General features: G+C 34.6%; 2 protein-coding genes across 2 annotated transcripts; one reads left to right on the top strand and one right to left on the bottom strand.

The window, feature by feature from the left end:
- Window positions 1-486: 486 nt before the first annotated feature.
- LOC129257312 (PI-PLC X domain-containing protein 3-like) lies at window positions 487-6,101 on the top strand. The gene is made up of 2 exons (XM_054895608.2): window positions 487-944; window positions 1,628-6,101. The coding sequence occupies exons 1-2, from the start codon at window positions 818-820 to the stop codon at window positions 2,458-2,460; spliced, it is 960 nt and encodes a 319-aa protein (XP_054751583.2). The 5' UTR covers window positions 487-817; the 3' UTR covers window positions 2,461-6,101.
- On the bottom strand, window positions 4,667-24,151 carry LOC129257313 (coiled-coil domain-containing protein 66-like). The gene is made up of 15 exons (XM_054895609.2): window positions 24,046-24,151; window positions 23,508-23,530; window positions 22,603-22,978; window positions 21,729-22,052; window positions 21,061-21,227; window positions 20,215-20,358; window positions 18,108-18,174; window positions 15,521-15,669; window positions 13,142-13,275; window positions 12,434-12,521; window positions 11,399-11,705; window positions 10,796-11,008; window positions 9,280-10,073; window positions 8,358-8,441; window positions 4,667-7,686 (listed from the first exon to the last, which is right to left on the bottom strand). Exons 1-15 carry the CDS (start codon window positions 24,134-24,136, stop codon window positions 7,621-7,623), a joined length of 3,027 nt encoding a protein of 1,008 aa, XP_054751584.2. The 5' UTR covers window positions 24,137-24,151; the 3' UTR covers window positions 4,667-7,620.
- Window positions 24,152-24,386: the final 235 nt, after the last annotated feature.

Here is a 24,386-nt window from a genome sequence, read left to right as displayed (position 1 = left end):
TTGCCCATTCACCGAGTGATATACTGTACATACAATCAATGATACACCTGTGCTTTCTGGACACCGAATACTCTGTATCAAGTACAATCAAGATCGTTGAGCGCTTTGAGAGGCAATATTATCCCTGGGAGATGAACAAATGGTCAGTGATTTTCACTGGCAACTGTTATAAGCTACTGAAATCCTTAGTGAATATCACTATTTGCTTTTTTTTTAAGCTTCTAGGTTGAAATCACATGAGAAGAGCTGATCTCCAAGGACATTGTTCTTATATACATAGTTTAGAATTACCTTCCCAAAATGCGTACTTGAATCTATAATTCTCTGAAAAGAGAACTGTTTATAATGAAATATAGTGTTTCAGTAAACAATCGTTAACCTAAGTCATTAATGCATAAATTCATCGACAAACAGTATACGGTTGTTTAAAAGCATGGTGACACGCCCACTTTTTGTCGCCAAGAAACAGCTGTTCGTCGCTCCGATCCGAAACAACTTACCCACAACCAAATCGGCTGTACGGAATGAGTAGTTCACTTTCGGTCATCTCATTTTCGTATTTTTTTCGAAAATCCTTAACACATATTTGGTGCATAAGCCATAAGGTAATTCAAATCATTTATTTATATATTCAACAGTCTAAGAACAAATTAAAATTTAAGAAAAAAAACAGTTTTCATCTTGAAATTCGTCACGATAATTACACAGCGATATTTGTAATAGGCGATTTGTTTCTTTGTTTGCCCTCCTCGATGTGTTGGGCTGGACCTGGGGTAGGCGATTTGATTTCTCTGAGACTGAGTGCTTTAATTCTAGTATGGCGAGGCAAGAGAACGGATCGGTTATGGAAAATGGCAGTGCTACACATAATGAATTTTCAAACTGGATGGGAGAGTTACCTGACAGATTACGAAGTGAATCACTGAAAAATATAGCTATTCCAGGTAAGTGATCAACAAAAATTAGTGACTAGTGTCCCATTCATCCATTTTGATGTTGGTTATTTTTTTGGCGCGGGTAGCTACACAATGACAATGTAACTGTAACTAGTGATGTGGACTTAGCCTAGGCTAGAGGACTCCGTGATGATATTTTTTTATGATTTTGATATTGTTATTTCATCACGGAGCCTAGACATGCATATGGGACTGTGCCTGGAGAAGATAATACACAAGAAGGGAATTCCCTTTATATTCATATTTAACATTAGAACTAGCGACCCTATTTTAGACTAAAATTTTGCATACCTTTATATTATACACCTAATACCTATAAAGGTACAACAGTTTCCCCAAAAAACTGATGTTGTGTATCCATTCATAAACACTGCAAATACATAGGCTTGACCCTTAAACCGCTTCGATATGACGTAGCTTCGATGAGCTATGTTACGAAGTGCCGTTTTGAACTTGAAGAACAATTCATAGATTGAAATTATTATTTATTGAATAATAAAATCTAAATATTGATTGTAAATAATTATTGTAACAACATTTATTTACAATTGATATTTAAATTTCAGTATTTATTGTCATTGTCCTGATTAGGTTAGTATTTTTGTCATCTTTGATGTTCAATTGCAAATTAAATCATTCAATATTGTAAGACCTTTCTTGTTTCTTTGAAGGATCTCACGACTCTTTCAGTTTCTTCCTCGACTGCCAATCACCAGTTTCATCGGGCTCACCAGACACAGTACGGAACCTTGTCGCAGTCTTTGGTGAAGCAGCCAAAAAGATTGTCCACAATTGGTCAGTCACACAGTCACTCAACTTCAAACAGCAGCTGGACCTAGGAATTCGCTACTTTGACTTCAGAATATCACGCTGTCCAGGCAAGGAGGGCTTCTATTTTGTGCATGGTCTGCATGGGTTACAAGTCAGCAACAGCTTGCGAGAAATCAATGACTGGTTAAATGAGCATCCCAGTGAAGTTGTAATCATTGATTTCAACCATCTGTACTGCATGAAGGAGAAGCATGATCAGCTCATATCCTGCATAGAGGATGTTTTTTCCTCCAAGCTTTGCCCTGAGATGGATCTGGAAGCAGTTACCCTTAATGTCCTGTGTGATGAGGGCTGGCAGGTGATTACAATCTACCATGATGAAACGTCGGTAGAACATCCTAACATCTGGCAAGGCCGCAGTATCCACAGCGTATGGCCCAACACAACTGAAGCACCAAAGATGGTGAATATACTAAATGCTCATCACACCAGAGGAAGGCCTCAGGACAAGTTTTATGTATCACAGGGTGTCTTGACCCCAACGGGTACTACTGTTCTACAGCATATCGGTAGTAACTTGAAAGATGTACTCGCAACTGCAGCAATCAAGAATACAAAGTTCTTTTTGAAAGATAAAACTATTGGACCAAAGGGTATTAATATTGTCATTGCAGACTTTGTAGAGATGGAGCAGTATGTCGAGTCTGTTCTTGTACTCAATCCGAAGGAATAGTGGATTACTGTAATATGCCAAACTTGCCGTAGAGATGGAAAAGAAATTTTAATTGAAGAACATATGTGGTACTTTTATGTATAGTATTTATTGTGGGTATTTATTGTGAAGCATCATAAATAGTATTCATATATTTGAGTCATTTATTTATAAATATTGATTTACTTGTATTTGTGCATAAAAAGAGTTGATTTTTTTTCAATCAATGTCAATTACTTGTAGATTTGGGTCTTACATATAAAGCTTATGCAAAATTGCAAATGTTCATGTTTAAAACTGATGAATGATATAAATGTTATTGTTTATTTTCATATTCAAGATAGTATGTAGCTATTGTAGTGACCAAGAAGTGCTATTGATAATCGCAAGCAGAAAAAAAACATGAGATGTTGTTAAATTATGTGTTTAGAAATTAGAATTCATTCTGAATGTCCATATCAGTAAGCTGCAAACTTGAGCTCGTGAATCAGTTTCTCAAATTATACTCTGTATTTGGGAAGAAAAAAATTAGTCTCACTTTGCAATAGTTGAAGATGATTTTTTTTTCATATGTATATGAAACTCTATTACTTCCAAAATAAGTTGCAGAATTTCAGTCTCTCAAAAATCCAGCATTCCTGTACAAATTAATAAATCAATTACATGTAGATAGAATTTTTGTGATTCAGTAAAAGCATAATATTGAAAAACAAAAGGTTCTTACAACCTTTTTGTGTATGTTTAGGCTAGTGTGCTGTTAATTGTTTGTTGTTGTTTTGCAATTGATTTGATTTCATCAATTAGATCCTGCCAATATTGATTTGTTTTTTAGTTGATTTTAACAAGAATGAACTTTTTCTCCTCTCAAATGATAACAGCTTCATTGTTCCCTGTATTCATTCCAAGGTGCTGTGTTAAGTTAGAGCTAAAAAAAAAAATGATGCAAAGTCTGTATGCAACTCCGAGACAATTTGATTAGAGAGAGATACAAATGTCATCATTAAAGCTATTGTACCAATCATCTTACTATAATAAGCTATACCATGTTTATGTAAACAAGTTTTTCTTGTAGGGAATGTGTAGGCTTGCAATGAAAACCCCACATGATTGTAGCTGTATTCTTTTTTGTACTTGAGCATTATATCAAGCCTCATTCAGTTGAGACAATGCTCAGCAATAATGTTATGGTGAGAGAACTCATTCCACGTATGCTAATGAACATGTTAATACATGCATGCCCTTAAACAGGAAGCCTACATGTAGTACTGGGAAAGATGGTGCTTTTGTTATTTAACTGATTTGTCCGATGGAAAGGAATATAATTAAGAATAGGCCTATATTTAGTAATTAAAGAATTATTGTAAATGCATGAAGTACAAGAAATTATTTTTCTTTTATTGCCTCAAAAAGAACTGTAGCCTTGTTTTGGAATATGATAAATTACTTATCATTGTAAGGCTTATGGGGCGTTTCAAGAAACTTTTGCGATCAATTGCAAGTCTACTTTCAGTCCCTATTAAATCGATCATAAGTTTTGAAATTAAAAAATGAAATTGCAATTATTTGTAATCTGCTTCTTGAAACAAGCAGTGTAATCTGACTTGCTACAGTTAAGATTGATATATCAATTGTAAAATTGCAACAAAATGTTTGCAATAGATTGCAAATATTTTCTTGCAGCACCCTGTTAGATTCTCCTCTTTCACCTTGTAAATCTTAGAAGATTCTTCATTCATGCATGAGTGAGTAAAAAAACAAATAGAAGAAAGGTTACCAAAAAGTCACGTGTTGATGGGTATCTGAATTTAAAAAAGAAAATCACTTTTAAAAATTTCAATATTTTTGCTTTAATTTGATACCTCAATCACAGAAAATGGTTAAGAAATAACAAAGTTCTGTTTATTTAAGATAATGCTTGAATTTCAATAAATTCATAAAATGAAGAGGCTTCAGGGCTATTCCACGGTTACTCACGTTACATTTGGAGACACCTTGACTCATACTTGGAGCTGTAACTCCATTATTATTAATAGGAACTAAACATCTCTTTATCACAACATAGTACGCAGTCTGACTATCCTTTGTATAAAAACAAAACTTGGGAAATTTCCTATATGCTCCTGGCAAATCTTTGAAATGTGTTGGTTACTCATGTTACATGATTTGGACATGCATAAAATGAAAAGTGGACATAAGTGAAAAGTGTCCTCATGCATTTCATTAAATCATTTCATGATTTACTGAATTCTATGAATATTTCATACCATCTAGGGTATAATAAATAAAGATGATACTTAATGATGGTATGAATGAAATATAAGTCATTTGCCTAAGTTTGACACATAATATCGAGAATCCTGGTTTGCTTACTTCTCAGACGCAATGTATGCATAAAAAAGGTCCTGCACTATGAAGTCAAGTTCTACATGTAATAAAATTAGGAACATGGGGAGCATAAATTCCATTTAAAAAATTTATATATTTCTATGGATAAAATATTGGAAAAAAAGTCAATTCATAAAATTCATGATTCACTGGAAAATAGGAGCAGCTCACAAGTTACGCCACAGAATAAAAACTGAAATTACATAATTCTGCCATCTTTTAATGGATTCTCACATTTATTGATGAGTTTCTTTCCTGCATTTTGTGCTGTAAATATAACAAAAGGAATATTTATGTACACATTGTACAAACCATTTTACTTGGTTGTCTGGGTAAAGCCCACTAGGGAATTTCACAAAGATCTGATTGCCAATCGCATCAGAGGCCAGCGCACACATAGCAACAGCTCTACAACGCCAACGAGCTGCATCTACATGGAATGCACTGCAGCGGCGTAGCAAATTGGTCATGACATCATCATCTAGGACAAATCTGATTGGCTCAAATTATCAAATTCGCAGGAAGATTTAACATCCAATATCTGACTTTCAGTCTGCGATCTTCTGCAGCAAATCAGATTGCAGATGCAAGACGTTGCAAGTTGGCATACACTTTGCAATTTTGTTGCAATCAGATCTTAATGCAATTGCATTGCATAACATGTGCTTGGCTTAAAGCACAATTTTTTTCATCCTATCCCCAAAACGCTTTATGCTTCTGATTAATCAAAGGGACGATGTGACATCTATAATACATCACTTGTGAGAGACTGCATTTAAAAAGCAAAAGTTTGAGAAAATACGAAAACCACAAAAATGTAAAATGCATGTTTACAATGAATATACCTGTACATAAAAAATGAATTTCCAATAATGATTTAAAGTTTATTATCCACAACAAAGACAACAGCAAAAACATAGATTATATTTACTGTTATGCAATAAATATAAGCAAGAAATATACAAGGATTTCAAAATATTAAAAGTCATACCTCGACATGCATTTTTATTTCATTTCTTAATCCAAAATAAAGCAATATAAGCATTTTTTCAATACATAAGTGTCACTATAAGTACCTCATAAAGAAGAAGAGTGCATCCTATAGAAAATAATATTTGAAATAATTATTAAAAATGAATTAGTAATTTAACAAAATATTCAATTATCATTTTCTGTGCTAAAAGACAATAGTCTTCATGCAAACATGGTAATGCTATGTGAATTCAGACCATTAATGTTGGGTGATTTCTATTTAGATGTTGGGGGTAGAGTCAAATTTTAGATTGCCTTCAATAGCTTTAAAAACTAAATGTGGGTTTATAAAAATTATCCCAAACACATAATTGATTGCTGAACACCTAGAGAGATTTGTCCCACGACCGTCTTTATTTCAAGTGTAGTGTTATGGCGACATAATATAAAGATTAAAAAAAAAAAAAAAAAAAGGTCAACACCATAATTGAAATCACCCATTGTATTAGCATTTTCCAGGTAGTTGCTTGTACTTTATCTCAGATGGTTTTAGCACCAACATTCTATCTGCCCCCATTCTGCTTTCCAATACAATTACAAGTGTTACACTAGAACAGGTACAAAGGATATGTTGTCAAGAGCTGGGATTTTTTTCTTTCTATTAATTTACGAGTTCCAAATCAAATTTGAATATACTTTTGAATAAAGGACAATCTTATTATTTTTATTTAATGCTAGAAATTTGTTTTACCTTCAGTATCTAAATTGAAATGAATATATTTTAACTGTATACAGGTTTAAATGCATACTTTTCATGACAACCAATATGCTTTCTTCATGATCAACATCCTAAAAAGTTGACATATTATGAAGAATTACAGATTTTACATATGAGCTATATTAATAATCTTATTTTTAATCAAAAGTATTCAAAATACTAGGTATCATACCTTAAATAAGATTTGCATTTTTTAATCTGAAGTAAGTATCTATAGAAATTCATGAGTCTTTCGTCTTCTTCAGATTGTGCTGCTTACAGAAGGTGAGGCATAGAAGCCATAAAGAAAGAAATGCAAAATGTGTTCAAATACATTCCAAAACTTGGAAAATGACAAGGATTATAATCATTAATGTTATTTAATTTTAACATTACATCTACATATGTACCGGTACTTGAAAAATTCATACAGATGAAAGAACATTAAATTTACGTATAAAGAAGAAGATCTGCACACAAATGACAATATCAACATATTGCACAAAATCTGTTTAATTTACTTAATTCAATTTTTTTAAATACCTAGAATACATACATTTTCAATGGCAAATACCTTTCACTAGGTAACAGGCGACTTCACTCAATGTACAATGGAAGCAGATGATTATAGTAAGAGACTTGTGCTACTATTTTTTCCTATGCTTTAAACCGTGACCGCTAGTTAAAATTAGGTCTTGCGTGAGATTAAAAAATAGCATCAGGTTGTCTCTAGTATTGTAATTGTCATTATTTAGAAAAGTGAATGTGAAGCAACTGATACCACAGCCATTGTTACTACACTAGTCCAAACTATGACTATTTTATTTTTTGCACGAGATGTTGTTCTCAATGGCAAGAGAGCTAATTTCCTGGATAAATATATGCATGAATTTTTTTTTCACAAATATGAGCGTACATTCAATTTTTTTCACAATCAGACATTGTAAACATAATTTTAATGACTATTTGTGAGTTATAATCAAAAGGAATTCCATGTATTTCATAGCAATAAATTGAATACTTTCAGTCAAATAAATCATGGAGGACAGACTAAGCAATCAGTCACTTTATATAATCACAGGTGATGAAGGTGATAAACCAATCTCCAGCTCTCTCTGCTTCATCAGAAGACCCTGTAAATCACATGAAAAAGAAAAATCAAGTAAAACTGTAAGATAAGCAGCTGGTGTGATGATCACTTGATGAATACCCATCATAGAACATACAAACATAGAAAATGAAATATTGTATTTTAATGGGCAGACTTCAAGAACAGAATAAATTCTATTCTATTTCAGTCTTTTCAAGACAAGCGCATTTGTGCGAGACAACAGGCCCAGAGGTTTAGAGGGGAAGGGGTCGATAAGGCCATCTATATTATAATAGCTCACAGACCCTCCTCACTTTCACCAGGGAGAAAGGGGTTGCACCGTGACTTCTCCTCCAACCCTTCAAATTCTGCAACATCAATAACACTGTCATTCTGTCTCGTGACATTACTGCCAGTAAATCAGAAAAATTTAAAAGGGGTTCAGTATAAGATGTGAAACTATTCTCCTGTAAAACATAAATTGAGTCAACAAGATTTAACACTGAATAATCATTTTTCCCTTGTTTAAATCAAAATTCTTCTCAGTAAATTTTATAAAATACAGATAGAAATGCAGAAAGTGATAACGTTACACAAAATGGCATGCATTGAATGGGCTCTAAAATGAACCGTGTCATAATGTACATTTCTTCTAATATGATGTTCAATGATCACTATGACCTCAAAGAAGTGTACCTATTCTATTCTACAAACCTGTCTTAATGTTGAAAGCTGCATGAGAATCTCTTCTTGTCTATGTTCTTTATCTTTCAGTCTGTCTGGATTCAACAATGGATCCTGTAAACAGAAAAAAATAGTGTTGGGGGAAAACACATCATATGGGTTATCTCTTATCAAAATGTGCCTTAGATTATCAAATCAATCACAAATTAAGACTTATTTCCTGTACACAGCTGCCAACTATTCAAAACAGCATATTGGAATTCTGTATCACTAAAATTAGTATTTTTTTTATCCAAATTTGTATTTAAAATTGCTTTCATAATTAACTGACCATTCTCATGCAACGCTTTTTTTATACATATTTTACTCTGAAATTTATTTTCAAATTGGAGGGGGGAGGTCATAAATGGTAAAACATGAATATAAAAGGTGATCAAATCTAAGTTATATATTATCTTTGCACTTAACAGAAAGTATTTTTTTAAACATAATTTTGTTTCGCATAATATTCCTACTCTTCGTAGCGAGTCTCCCTGGAGTTTACTATTACTTATCCAACATACATATTACAGAAAATAAGTTCATATCAATATTTTTGTTTTTTTAAATCATACTTTTGTATTTTCACTGAAAAGTCACATAAGTAGAGTTCGTAGTTTAGACAAACCTCAAATTAAAATTGATTCAAATCAAACATATCTCAGGGTGTGATAGAAGTCATTTTTTTCAATTTTGCAGTGAATAGTGCAAATTTACTGCATTTTGTTTTCAAAATATTAAAGATTTAATGTTTAGAATCAGACTAGAATAATATGCAAAATCCATGGAAGATTGTAGGAAGTTGGACAACATATCAAGAATTGCCCCCAGTGTGAGGTCACAAAACATATTTTTCATGCTAAATTTCATTTACAGTTTTTTTAAAGAAGATAACAGTACAAATAGAACAGACCATTTCTCTATGTGATTGCCTAGAATGCCTGGATGTTCTGCTCGGTGATGCATCATTTGTCTTTGGGGCCGGTCTTGGTGGAGCAGGAGCAGGAGCAGGGCTAATAGATATGTTACCTTCAAGTAACTCATCATCCTCAGTTCTCATGAATGGTACAAAGTCATTGTTTCCGAGTGTTGGTGTTTGCGTACTGTAGCTGTCATCACTGGAAGACGGTCTGAAATCCTTTCTGCTCTGTTGCTGTGACATCACTCTTTCTTGTGCTAACATGGCCTCTCGTCTTGAACCTGCTCTCTCACGCTGTGCCTTGGTAGCTTTACTTTCTTTTTCATCCGAGTGATGTGACAGCTTTGTATCAGCTCTTGATTTTCTTCCCTGACCCTCATTCTCTACGTGAGTTTGCTTGGTCTGAGACAACCTCCTGGGAGCACTCTTCTCCTGTAAACTAATCAACTCCTCCTGTCTCTTCCTCAGTCTCTCTTCCCTTTTGTGTTTGCTCATTGACATATCCTTATCAGAATTCTTCATCCCCTTCTTGCTTTGTGCATTTTGTCCCCATTTTGGTTTGGCAGCATCAGTGTTTTTTCTCCCCTTGCTAGCTTTCTGTTCTGACACTTCCTCTTTGATAGAAACCACCTTCATTCCTTTGTCCTTCCTTCTACCTTCTTCCGCAGGATGCTTGCTCTTTACCTGATCAGAACGTTTCTTGCTCTTAGGTTTGTACTCTGCTCCTTCACTTGCCCGTCGTATGGCTTCAATCAGTCTGGGAGATATGTAGTTTTCATCCAGAACATCTATTTACATATGGAGGAAAGAAGGTAGAATTTTTATGTCTTTATGATAACTTGTTAATGGCAGCTTGTAAGTTGTTTATCTACTTTGATAACCTATATATCATTTTAAAGCTTAGAATCTGCTCTTTCACACTAAAAAATAAAAGTTCATGTTTGGCTAACTTTTGTAATCGTATGGGATGAAAACCACAAACCATTTTCCCATTTAAGGAATAGCTTCAAACAAAATTACCTGAAAGAATGTTTTATTGTAACTACAATCCAACATATTGAAGTGACTTTGGCCATGAATAAATATCATCAAAGAATACAGTGAAGTAACAACAGAAAAAGAGAGATGGGGGTACAATAAAGCTTTGTTTCATCATAACTGCTTTGTTGATAAATCAGTAATGGCATCAATATAATACATTTTCATATGTACTCTTGGCCCATGTATCATTTTGTCTAACTGGCACTTGGCTTAATTACCAGAAGGGCAAATGACTTTAGACTAAATGAATTTTTCTATTAAACTATACTGGATATAAGATGAACTGATGCACAGACCTAGATGAAATTAGACCAAACGGTAAGTGCATGAACTGGATTTAAACAAATGAAGTTAGAACACAGCTAGTTTTAATCACTTTAATTATACCACATGGTCATAGGCTAAATGCGCCATTTGAAAGAGCATGATTGGGTCTAGAACACCAATAGTATCACCTTGAGATGCTTACCAGTTTGTGTTGATACTTCATTAATGGGGGAAGTTGCAGCATCTTGGATGTGAGAGGCTGCAGTTTGAGGAATCCCTTGAAGGTCTGCAGAGGGACCTCTCTCTCGTCTTGGTGAGAAATTGATTGAGGTAGCTGGTTTCAAATCAGGCTGAGGATGAGATACAGTAACCTGGACAGGAAGTCTAGGGGATACCTCAGGACTTTGCCGTTTTTCTAGAGGGAGGTATAAGAGAGTATGAAATTAAAGGGAATATAAGGTGAAGATGTAGTTATCGTTTGGTTTTTCTCTCAAACTAAATGAAACAATTAGCTACATGTATATGCAGAAAAACAGATAATAATGTACTTTTGTGACAGTGACAATATGAACAAGCATGTCATGAACCTGACCGACCAACTGACGCCCAACAATAGAGAGAATCCTATATACCCTCCTCCAAAATTTGATGGTAGTATAATATTACAGTCACTACTCTTACACATGTTTAAATGATAAAATGATAGCCCTATATAAATCACATTGTTCAATCTTTACCAAACGAAAGTAAGCAGATAAATCATGCACTGAAGTATATATGGAGGGGGGCAGTATATTTATCATACCTTCCCAGCTTTTCCTAAGGTTGGTAACATCGTGTCCCTGCCTTTGAAGCTTCCTCATCCTTTCTGCATGTTTTTCCCTCATGGCTGCTTCATGTGCATTCTGCATGCTCTCTTCCAGGGCCCTTTGCTTAGCAGCAGCAGCCTCTTCTTTCTTCCTCACCTTCTCCTGCTCATGCTCAAAGTCTCTGGCAAGTCGATCTCTCTCCTCAGCCAACTTCCTCTCCTGTTCAGCCTCTTCCTGGCGTCTTAGAGCCAAAGCCTCCTGCTTCTTTCTCCGTTTCTCCTCCACCTGGGCCTGGACAAAAGCCTGTGGGATAGGTCAGAATGTGTGGTGAGTTGGGGGAGGTTCCTTTGAAAAATATGCATTAAGCAATACACAATTCAGCAACAAGAATGTTGCTGTCCTTTCCAGAGATGAGACTTACAACTTGTCCTTAGCAATATGATTATATACGCTATCTTTCCTCAGAATCACTTCAAACGATAGCTACGTATAAAATTAACTAGGAAGTGATAGTTTGCCTCAACACCTTCATAAATGGTAATTATCTGCCTCATGGGAAATTCACCAAATGCCAAGTTGATTTTGATAAAAGCAGTAAATTTTAAGAAACATAAACAAAAAGAAAAATGACTTTCAAAATGGAATAAAAACATTAGGGCGTCGTGGTCTGTAGGGACGTCATGGTCTGGTGGCTACGACTCACGTCTTTCAATCAGATGGACGTGGGTTCGAATCCCAGCCATGGTGTGTTTTCCTTCAGCAAGAAATTTACCCACATTGTGCTGCACTCGACCCAGGTGAGGTGAATAGGTACCCGTTGGATTTATTCCTTGAATGCATTAGCTCCTATATGGCGGCTCAGCTACAGCCGGGGTAATAATATTATACCAAGTATCAAGCGCAGTAGAGTATATGCAATTATAGTAGCTGCGCTATATAAATGGAACATATTATTATCATTATTATTATTAAAAAGAACTAATTATATTCCATAAAATGCAAACTTCAAACACTGATACAAAATGACTAACCATGTGTTCCATATGCTTCTTTTTCTGTGCCTCTCTTCTCTCCATTTCAGCTGGATCAGTCAAAGCATTGGAAGGTCTTAGATGTGATCTAATGGGGAAAAAACATTATACAAGACTTACAATTGCAAAAAAAAAGAGGAAAAATAAGTTTTGATTCTCACAGTATGACAACATTCACCAGTATGTCATTCCAAAATGAGCATTTTCTAAAACCTTTGTCGTAATGAAATTCATAATGTACATATGGTTGATTTACATAGTGACCTACAAATCCAACACATGTAGAATTTAAGTTAAATTTAAATCAAGACCAAAGGTCAAGACAACTGGACAAATTCATTTTCATAATTTGTAGAGAAAAATCACTGAAGCATAACACTGAAAATTTCATTAGAATTGGATATAAAATAAGAAAGTAAATGTAGTAAAACATATTCAAGGTGGACCCATTATAACAGCTAAAAATTGAAATATTCCATATTTCAGATAATAAAATACAACAGAAATGGTGAAAGTGTGTGACGTAATTGGTTTCCTCTTTTGAATACAGTTCAATGCTGTGCATAAACCTGTTCTGTGAAAACTTTAAAAGTCACCACTTTATTTTTTCACATCCAAGTTTGATTACATTTTCAGCTTCATGCTTGTTTAATTATTCTTCATTTATTCAGATAAACTTTGTTTGGGAGGACTTGAGCTAGAACTAACCTGGGAGAAACCTCATCGATGGTGTGAGGAGAACGGGAAGAGTTCAAGGGAGCACTTTTTGGTTGATCAGTTTCCTTAGCCTGTTCTTTCCTCTCAGCTGCCATCCTACTCATTACTCTCGAGTCATCTTGTACCTTTATTTAGGATAATCCCAAAGAAAACATGCATAAGTGAGGCTAAAGTCCAAGTTTGTGCTAACAAATCATGGGAAACTAAAAATGTCATATACTGTTGATGCATAATGGTTACTATCATGGTAAACTTTTTTCATTAACACATATACAACATTTGAAGTTGATACATCCAATAGTTCTTGGCTTATTGTGGGAAAGTAAGAAATGACTGACATTAAGATGCAGGAATCTAACCCAAAACAGAATGCCTACCTGTATTCTGTTCACACTTTAGTCATTTATATGAATTTACAATACTAAACTTGAAAAATCAACTGGCTCTTGTGTTAGTAAGTGAAAATTCAATATTAACATTTTTTATGTATATATATATATATACACAACAAAAAAAGTAAGTTCCCCCTAAATAAAAATGCTGTAACTATTGAACGAAATAATTTTGAGATATAATATTTCGTAGGTGGTTTTTTACACTCATTAAGCAACTCCGCGGGGGAAATGAGATTGATCGGTTGGGTCACGCATGAGTAATCAAAGATTGAATTCAAAATGACAATTTTTTGAAAGTCACAAGAGTCGTTTTTCAGATTGTGTAAATACAAAGTTGGCCAAAGGTTGTTTTTTGGTGAATTTTATGGTGTAAACGCTGTTTTACTATCCATCATTTAGCCACTCAACACAAAATTTTGATAACGTATGTTCATGGTTGAGTGAGCACATTTTTTTGTGATGTATCATCTCATGGGGGTTATGGTAGTATCCTCTTTAACTTGTTTAAACATGTTAAAATTGGAAAATGTTAGTGGCTCCCCTTCCCCAATTTCTCGGCACCTCCCCACTTTCAAATTCTGGATCCACCACTGATGTCTGTGACAATGAAAATGCCCCTTTTCCCCCTTTGAGCCGTGCTCACTCATCCATAAATAAACAAATCAATTTCATTTTTGCATAGAGCTCTGCCCATAGGTTGCTCAACATTACTGCCAAATGATACTACTAAAGACAGCTTTGAAAAAAAGTTCCACCATATTGAATAAGGGGTTGCTTATTCTCAAACATATGCACCCATAGTGTACACAATGTCTATGAGAGAGGTAGTCAAAATTTTAACAAAAGTGAAATGAGGGTTTGTTTCATAGACGGTTTTTGTTACTTCTGCCAATAGTTTTCTCATGAAACTTCGCACATGGCTTCAAAATGACACTATCCAAAGGGCTCGCACACTCAAATAACCATTCGATACGGCACAGAGTGGGGCCAAGGCCTTGAACTTTCTTCTCATTTGCATAATTTTCTAATATTGTGTGCTCACTGAAGCATTAAATATCGGGATTTTCATAAAAATCCATTCAAATTAACTATGCAAGAAGGTTTGTGACAGATATCCATAGTCAGCAATTGCATTTTTTCCAATAACGTCAAAAAGAGCTAATCACATTCCACATGTTCATTCAAGCATGAATGTTTAATTAAACGCCTTTGAATCATTGAGGCATGTTAATTGGTCATGAACATAACAAAAAAAGGTTGAGAAAAGACAATTTCAGTTACCAAATTGAAACATTACTTGCCAATGATATTTGATAATCGTATTTTTTGTTTTTATTAAATGTTCATTGAGCCGTGAAATGATGAATATTGTTGAAGATACTCTTCCCAAAAATAATTGTCATCATATTCGATCATTTTCATTGATAGAAATGTGTAAAAATTCCAATAATAGCAAATTATGACTGTTTATTCAACAGTGAAATTTAGCAAAAAAAAGTTGTATCGTCTGTTAGAAAATATGTTTTACAAGCCTCCTGACCATTTTTCATGATGAGAATGTGGAATTCATTCCAATAAACTGGAATCAAAGTCATGATATTTTGCTTGTGACTTTTAAAAAGTGACAATTTTGCATTCTGCCGGTGCTCACTGAAGTATGACATAAAATACGTCCGTAACATTGACTAAGAGGGTAGCTTATAAAATTACTTACAAGCTCATGAAAAAAAATATATTAAAAACTCCCAGTGGTTTGGAAATTATGGATGTTTGTTTTAAGGGGGGACTTACTTTTTTTGTTGTGTATAGATAAAGAAAGCCTCCAAAATAATGGCATTACTCTATGTGGTAAGGCATTGTACAAACGGGCATGTCCACATTGCTATGATGTTGATTTTTTTTATAAAACTTACGAATTTCAGAGCAAATTGCATAATGTCACTGTTATGACCAATGAATAAATTCTGTTTCTTACCTGGTTAACCTTGTTATCCATTCTAGATATCATCCTGGAGGGTGGATGCTCAACAGGTTCTGCCCAATGCTGTGCTACAGCCGATTCTAAGGCACGCTTGCTGGCCTTTTCCTGCTCTTTCTTCTCTCTAGCCTCTCTCTTCTGGTTCTCTGTATCGTGGAGAAATGCAATTACCATATAAACCTTACCATTCAATTCTAATATCACACTCTGAAAAACAAGACACTTGTAGAATGAAAACTTATTGTGAATACTGAACAGACAGGTAAGAGCTGTAGATGAGCGAGTTATTAAAGGACAAGTTCACCTCAACAGATGCTCATTTATAGAGGAAAACCAAACAAGTATAACACTGAAAACTTTATCAAAATCTAATTCAATCTATGAAAATTATGAAATACAGACTACTTGATTTCACAAAACAGTTATATTCACATGCATTTTGAAAATGGGGATTTGCCATTATTTGTACATAATTTCATTATTCAATATAAAACATCTGAATTATCAAACCTACATGTACCAACATTAAATAATTTCAAATTTCTTATGATGAAAGAAAATATAATTTGGATAACACTAAAGTTGTGGATTCACTTTTTTTTGTAAAATTGAGCTAGACTTTAAAATGTTCTAACTTCTTAAGGCCACCGCGCACCTTACGACTGTTTGCGATCCGATTTCGGAACAAATCGCATTTTGCTCATTTTCTGAAAATGTGAATGGAACATATCATTTTATTTGAGGTTAAAATTAATTGAAAGAATACTAATATAAGCATTTTGAAAGATTGCAAGCCTTTATTTTCGAGTAAAGGCCAAATTAGTTTCAAATCGTAGCCAATCTTACGACTGCTATGACGTCATTACGACTAGATATTAAATTCACTTTTATTCTAAGAAGGATGGTAGCATAGTCACAGATTTGAAGGTAGGTTTTCGTACGATGATTTCGAACATTACACCGCAAGATATTCCAAGGTTCAATATTAGCATCGAATTCTATTGCGATTTATTTCAAAATTGAGTCGCAGACCAATCATATGGTGTGCGGTCGCCTTTACTTTGCATCTGATTTTTATAAAATTCTAAATGCTTGCTTAAAATTAAATCATTGCAGGGTGGACTTAAGCCTTCAACTGTTTATTCTTTTTCAAAAGTGAATATGTTGGACCTTGTGAGTATGGGTGATACTGAATAACACAACTATGTTAAAGATTATACAACAAGTGGAGCGCCTCTGGCAGTCTCACCTGCATCACACGATTCAATATAGCAGCAGTGCTGACTTTGAAAGCTACTATAAAATAATTATTCACAAAAAAACACCATTTATATAATGATACAATACTATGTTCATTGACGATAAATTACATTTGACCTTTATTATGCAACCTAAGACTTGTCAGTGATACTTGATTACCCCTACATCCACATTTTATAAACTAAATCTATAAACTTTGAAAGTTATGACAGCAATCTAATAATTACCTCCAAAATGGCCAAAGTTCAATGACCTTAAATGACCTTTGACCTTGGTCATGTGACCTGAAACTCTAACAGGATGTTCAGTGATACTTGGTTACTCTTATGTCCAAGTTTTATGAACTAGGTCCATATAAAGTTATGATGGTAATTCAACAGATACCCCCATTATGGCCAAAGTTCATTGACCTTTGACCTAGGTCATGTCACCTGAAATTTGCACAGGATGTTCAGTGATACCTGATTACTCTTATGTCCAAGTTGTATGAACTAGACCAATAAACTTTCAAAGTTATGATGGTAATTCAACAAATACCCCCAACTTGGCCAAAGTTCATTGACCTTTGACCTTGATCATGTGACCTGAAACTTGCACAGGATGTGTAGTGATACTTGATTACTCTTATGTCCAAGTTTCAGGAATCAGATCCATAAACTTTTAAAGTTATGATGGTAATTCAACAAATACCCCCAATTTGGCCAAAGTTCATTGACCCTAAATGACCTTTGACCTTGGTCATGTGACTCGAAACTCAGGCAGGATGTTCAGCAATACTTGATTAACCTTATGTCCAAGTTTCATGAGCTAGGTCCATAAGTTATGATGACATTTCAAAAACTTAACCTTAGGTTAAGATTTTGATGTTGATTCCCCCAACATGGTCTAAGTTCATTGACCCTAAATGACCTTTGACCTTAGTCATGTGACTCAAAACTCAGGCAGGATGTTCAGTGATACTTGATCAACCTTATGGCCAAGTTTCATGAGCTAGGTTCATAAGTTATGCTGTCATTTCAAAAACTTAACCTTCGGTTAAGATTTGGTGTTGAGGCCGCCGTCCACCGGCCTCCTCCTCGCCGCTGCCGTCAGAAAAGCGGCGCCTATAGTCTCACTCTGCTTCACAGGTGAGACAAAAATTGGTGATAAATTTGCAATGTGGATTTACTGCTTTTTTCATGTCCAATTTCATAACAGATTAACATTTTCCAGTAAAATCTTACATAAAGAACTACTGTGAATCCATAAGAACATCATAACTCAAACAAAAGGGAACTATACTTTTCCGCAATCATCACACTAGCTAGCTACATATAATACTTACCTAAATCTTGAAGCCATTGTTGTTTTTCCTTCCTTTTCAATTCGTCATTTCGTTCATTAGCTATTCCCTGTCAAATAAAACAAAAAAATTATACATGACCTACTGTAGGAATTTTACCTTGGACTGTGAGAGCATTGCAATGGAGGAGATGGTATAGTGAAATATTTCTTAATTCTAACTTTATCTTATAATAATAACAGGGAATTTTATTCAATACATTTATCAAAGAAAACTATTTCATTGTGTTTGTTGGACGTTCTTGGTCATTACACTAAATGTAGTCAGATAGCAGAAAGCAACAGAAGTCACTTTTTAATGAATGCACAGTGTCTGTACAGATTTCTCAAGCTAATATATAACCAAGTGTTCTTTAACAAATGAAACAGTGGATATCATATATTTTGCCTTTAACAAGGTTTGATATTTTTTCACATTACTTCATCAAATTCAATGATCTAAATATCTTCTTCTTCTTCCTTAGAACATGCTAAAATCAACAATGCAAATAAAAATTTGTAATTGAATGCAAAGTGCTTGATATCTAAACATTCCATTTTTTCTGGGAAACTAGGTATTATGAGCCACAGTGAATGTGACTTTAGAAAATGTCATCCATCACTAAAGGCAAGAATGCAATTGGTTGGGACTGCCTCAATTGCAAAAAAAAAATGCATAATCAGCTATACAAGGCAAAAAGGCATTTGTAACATACATGAATGAAAATAAAGCATGAATTAAAACAAGTGGAATGCCTCTGGCGGTCTCACCTGCATCACGCCATTCAATATAACAGCAGTGCTGACTTTGAAAAACACCATTTAAATAATTATTCACAAAAAACACCATTCATATAATGATACAATACTACGTTATTTGACATTGGACCTTGATCATGTGACCTAAAACTTGTCAGTGATACTTGATTACTCCTATATCTACATTTTATACACTATATCTATAACTTTGAAAGTTATGACAGCAATCTAATAATTACCTCTAAAATGGCCAAAGTTCAATGACCTTTGACTTTGGTCAAGTGACCTGAAACTCGCATGAGATGTTCAGTGATACTTGGCAACTCTTATGTCCAAGTTTTATGAACTAGACCAATATACTTACAGAGTTATGATGGTAATTCAACAAATACCCCCAACATGGCCAATATCCATTGACCTTTGACCTTGGTCATGTGACCTGAAACTCGCGCAGGATGTTCAGTGATACTTGATTACTCTTATGTCCAAGTTTCATGAGTCAGATCTATAAACTTTCAAAGTTATGATGGTAATTCAACAGATACCCCCATTACGGCCAAAGTTCATTGACCTTTGACCTTGGTCATGTGACCTGAAATGCACACAGGATGTTCAGTGATACTTGATTACTCTTATGTCCAAGTTTTATGAACTAGACCAATATACTTTCAAAGTTATGATGGTAATTCAACAAATACCCCCAATTTGGCCAAAGTTCATTGACCCTAAATGACCGTTGACCTTAATCATGTGACCAGAAATTTGCACAGGATGTTCAGTGATACTTGATTACTATTATGTCCAAGTTTCATGAATCAGATCCATAAACTTTCAAAGTTATGATGGTAATTCAACAGATACCCCCAATTTGGCCAAAGTTCATTGACCCTAAATGACCTTTGACCTTCGTCATGTAACGTGAAACTCATGCAGGATGTTCAGTAATACTTGATTAACCTTATGTCCAAGTTTCATGAACTAGGTCCACATACTTTCTAAGTTATGATGACATTTCAAAAACTTAACCTTAGGTTAAGATCTTGATGTTGATTCCCCCAACATGGTCTAAGTTCATTGACCGGAAATGACCTTTGATCTTGGTCATGTGACATGAAACTCAGGCAGGATATTCAGTAATACTTGATCAACCTTATGTCCAAGTTTCATGAACTAGGTCCATATACTTTCTAAGTTATGCTGTCATTTCAAAAACTTAAACCTTCGGTTAAGATTTGGTGTTGACGCCGCCACCGTCGGAAAAGCGGCGCCTATAGTCTCACTCTGCTATGCAGGTGAGACAAAAACAAGGTATCAAATAGCTACAAGATTTAATGAATCAATATCCAACATACCCCAATGACAAAAGAGCTTCTCATTGCTGCAGGTACATTCCTCTGACTCTCTATGTGAGTAACACCAGAGATTGACTGACTCAACATGTCGTTTGACCCTTGACCTCTGCTACTTCGACCCGGACTTGGGTGACCAGTACTCACCTTCAAAAACACAATTTAAAAAAAGAGAGGAAAAAAATATCAAATATAAATTCATGGCAGGTTTTGACTTGACATTTCTCAATCTGTCAAATAATTGTTGTATCTATATTAACTGTTGATGCCAAGTATCTGATAAAACTGTCAATTCAAACTGGTAGAGAAACTGAAATATCTTTGGCCAGGTGATAATGGTAAAAGAAAACATTTCCATCACATTAATCTGGTGAAAATGGGTCTTTCTTGTCATTATTGTTCAATGGAGAGGAGATATGGAGATGTTTTATTCCTTTTCACACATAATAAACAAATATTACTAAAATTTTGGTGTTACATCAAGTGCAGACATTGGGCAGATCAGATACTTGGAGCTACCTGAATACATACATGATAATGCATGTTGTCACAAAAGTGCAAAACAGACAAGATCTTAAAATGTCTTTTTTTTTTCTCTTTTAAAAGATAAATTGACGTTGCCTTGACAATCACAAGGTGGATTCCTAGCGATATTAACATCACGTGTTCATGGTTTTAAATATATTTCATGCGCCAAATGACTCTGGTGTGATTTTATCTGTGATGGTGATTATCAGAGAACTTCATACAGATAAGTTCTTATTATTCTACAAACTTTAACTTGTTAAAAATATAAATTTTTTACTGTGACTAATCTAGTTCGTCTTCAAGATACTTAGTGCAACTTACTGCTGGATTATATCTGGGAGACAAAACATCCACACTACTCCGGAGTGGGGCCCCACCCCCAGGCTGCCCCCAAGGATTCCATCCAGAGTTCTCTTCATTCTGGCTGCGACCCCTCCGGCCCCTTCCATCTTTCTCCTGAGCAGCTTTTTTTGCAGCAAGCTGTGCATCTGAGGGAAATAAACATGATTTTTTTTATTGCAGCTTTAAAATTGTACCCAATGCCAATGTTTCCCTATTCAACTATATACACAACTAACATAACAACGGCATATATCTCAGTTTGAAAAAAAAAAAAAAGGAGTTGACTTTTATCGCACATTGTTCACAAGTAAACTTGCTTGTAACATAATGAAAAAAAATAAAGAAATAAAATCATTCCATACTTTACTTCTCAAATTTAATTTATTCCTTCAGGTCATATTCTGAATTTAGATATATATCTGCTCATTTAGCACACAAATCATATTCCTCAGACATTTAGAATTGAAATATACCTCACATATTATGTACATGTAAAAACAATAATTATGGAGTCATAAATGACTTATCAGTAAAGGAAGGATAATTGACAAAAATGAGAAAGGGAAAACTGCCAATGACGAAGAAAAGAAAACAAATATTGACAGAGTATTGGCGGATTTGAGCGGCGACTGCCAAATATTATTTACCAAGCTCCCGCTTCCATTGTTGCTTTTTCTTCTCCATCAAAGACTTATCATTCTGTTCGGTCATGCCTATGGTGTTGATGATATCTGACTGTCCCATCCTAGGAGACTGCTTTTGCACAGGGTCGGTTGTTCTTGGCGACTCCTTTGTCCTCTCCTCATGAGAGGCAACCTCCTGAGTTACCTGATCATTATTATTATTACTGTATTGATTGATAGAGATTACTGGCTCTTCAATGTCTGCTGAAGCAACGTTTTCCTTCTCATTTTCCGTCACTGCAGTTTGCTCATTGATGCTACTCAAATTCACCTTCAGTTTACCAGCATCTAATAAAGAAAAAGATTTGTTAATGTACTAAATGTAAAGATCAGACAGATTTGCAGCTTAAGGAACAAAAGTTGAACAAAAGTTGAACAACTAAATTTTCTTTGACAAATTCAATCTGGAAATATGCAAAATATGTAAATAATAATAAGTAACATATGTCTGAACATCATCCAATCAAATTAAACCCAAACAGGATTTTATCCTGGTACCCATTGAAAGGATGATATGCCCCTTATTAACCTTAAATGTGGTATTCAAATGGGAAGTTTGTATGACACTGATTTGCTTTCACTTTACTAAACTTAAATCGCATGAAATCAAAGGTAATGATCAAGTGCCACTATTATGATCATAACATCTTCAATGGAAAAGATTTTACATTTAAGATCCTTAAAACCTTGGGGCATGCATGCACTACCAAAAATAAAAAGTATACAATACATTTGGCAGCCTTCAGGGAAAAGGCTTTTCTAAATGCTCTGTCGTTTCGTCAAAGGAGAAATTGGAGAATGGGAAGAGAGAGAGAAAAAAAAAATCTATGAAACTCACCAATTGAGAATCTTGGAGCTCCAGCTGACTCACCGGCTGTTCCAATAGTCTTGAGAATTGCATTAAGTTGATCCTGAGTAAGAGTCACTGTGTCTGCTTGTTTCAAAATCTTTTCTTTCTTACTCAGAGCCTTCTTGTTTTTATCAATGAAATTACTTTTTGCTTTCTCCTTCTGATCCTGGGCTTTAGTAGTATGACTAGCATTCCTCTGATTCAAAACTTCTCTTTTCAAACTACCATTCTGTTTGTTTGTTGATTTTTGTTGTTCAGCTGGTTTTCTGCCAACCGTTTTGCTGAGCTGCTGATTGCCTTCATCAGAGATGCCATGGACGTTCTTCCTGACAGGATAGGACTGAGTCTTGGATTTGTACCCAAACTGCAAAACATGACAAAAGAAAACAGACCATCAAACTCAAACTGAATGGATACTTTCCACATACTTATACAACTCACCAAACTAATCTATTACCCTGCCACTATCTTGATAATATGCGATTTAACATAGGATATACATCCTACGTTAGGGCGAAGTCTATTAAAGGGTTTATTCCGTTATAATACACATTTAGACGTAAAGTCTAAGGTAGAGGGCGTTAAGGCGCATTACGAACATTGAGAGACAAAAAAATTTGCCTTAACTGCAGAACAGCAGAAAGATATATATATATATATAATCATCATGTTTAGAAAATGACTTTGATTTCACAAAATTTTATTTATAAATATTTCAATTATTGATGATGTTGGATTAATAAAATATTGACAGGATTTTATTCTATTCTTTAAAATCTACGTACTCCATCCAACCATTGATCACAAGATCATAGTTAATAGTATTACTACTCTTCAAACATCAAACCCTGACAATTTACCCTTCCCCCTTCTCAAAGAATTTGTGTGCTTACCTTCTTTGGTTTAGTCTTTGTATCTATAAAGAAGAATAGAAAGTCAAATAACAAACAACAATGACATATCACATTTAATTGTCCTCATATGAATTCCTTTATAACTGTTTAATTATGCAACTCATTTTTTTTTATGCTAAAAAGCTATTAAAAAATGTATTTTTAAATCTTTAAACTTTAACATATTACATATGACAGGGATTGACTTAATCCAAGGCCATGGCTTTAAAATGCCATATTGATTGGCCTCAGTGCTCCTCTCCTTACCAATGGCATTTCTGGTGCCATTGTTAATCTTTTTCATTTTTGTTCTCTGTTATGTAACAACATGCCCTGCCCTATAGAAAGATAAGTAGCCATGACCTAAAATATGGCAATTCATGAGCCGATATGACATAAACACATAGGGTGTCGGTTAGTCTATTCTCATTTACACTATTTAATGTATGCATCTTAGAAAGTAAAATAGCAATCACGTGGCATAATGCACATTTAAGTAATGAAGGCAAGCTACACACTAGAAATGGAATATGAATACCTTTGAACATATGACCAATCGAGTTTCCAGACTTAGCTTTCGCAGCTATCCTCAAGCCCTCCCTGAAATGAAATTGAAATAAAAAGTCCATATGCTATGAATATAAAGAAACATAGTACCTTTAATTAAATGATTTGTGTTTGGTTCCGACTCTGGAGCCAAACTAGACCAAAAGCTTCGGTCTCTGTTATGTTGGTTGTTCCGCTGAACTCCGTTGGCTCCACTCACCAAATACAGAGACCGAAGTTCTAGCTCGATCTGTACATGGACTCAATGGCCATATGTTTATGTATTAAGTTCAGATAAAACAGGGAAGTGAAGTTGCGCAACAGCCGAAGTAA

Source organism: Lytechinus pictus, chromosome 3, assembly GCF_037042905.1.
Source record: "Lytechinus pictus isolate F3 Inbred chromosome 3, Lp3.0, whole genome shotgun sequence".
Taxonomy (NCBI): Eukaryota; Metazoa; Echinodermata; class Echinoidea; order Temnopleuroida; family Toxopneustidae; genus Lytechinus; species Lytechinus pictus.
The sequence above is the reverse complement of the archived record's forward strand: the minus strand, read 5'-3'. Positions and strand labels throughout refer to the sequence as shown.

What these genes read in the sequence shown, in the direction of transcription:
- LOC129257313 (XM_054895609.2), bottom strand. Translation starts at nt 24,136, where the DNA reads ATGGACTTTTTATTTCAATTTCATTTCAGGGAGGGCTTGAGGATAGCT. An exon ending in GATTGGTCATATGTTCAAAG is followed by an intron (nt 23,531 to 24,045) that starts GTATTCATATTC and finishes TCTTCTTTATAG; the next exon opens with ATACAAAGACTAAACCAAAG. An exon ending in TGAAGTATCAACACAAACTG is followed by an intron (nt 10,074 to 10,795) that starts GTAAGCATCTCA and finishes ATATGTAAATAG; the next exon opens with ATGTTCTGGATGAAAACTAC.
- LOC129257312 (XM_054895608.2), top strand. Translation starts at nt 818, where the DNA reads ATGGCGAGGCAAGAGAACGGATCGGTTATGGAAAATGGCAGTGCTACA. An exon ending in GAAAAATATAGCTATTCCAG is followed by an intron (nt 945 to 1,627) that starts GTAAGTGATCAA and finishes GTTTCTTTGAAG; the next exon opens with GATCTCACGACTCTTTCAGT.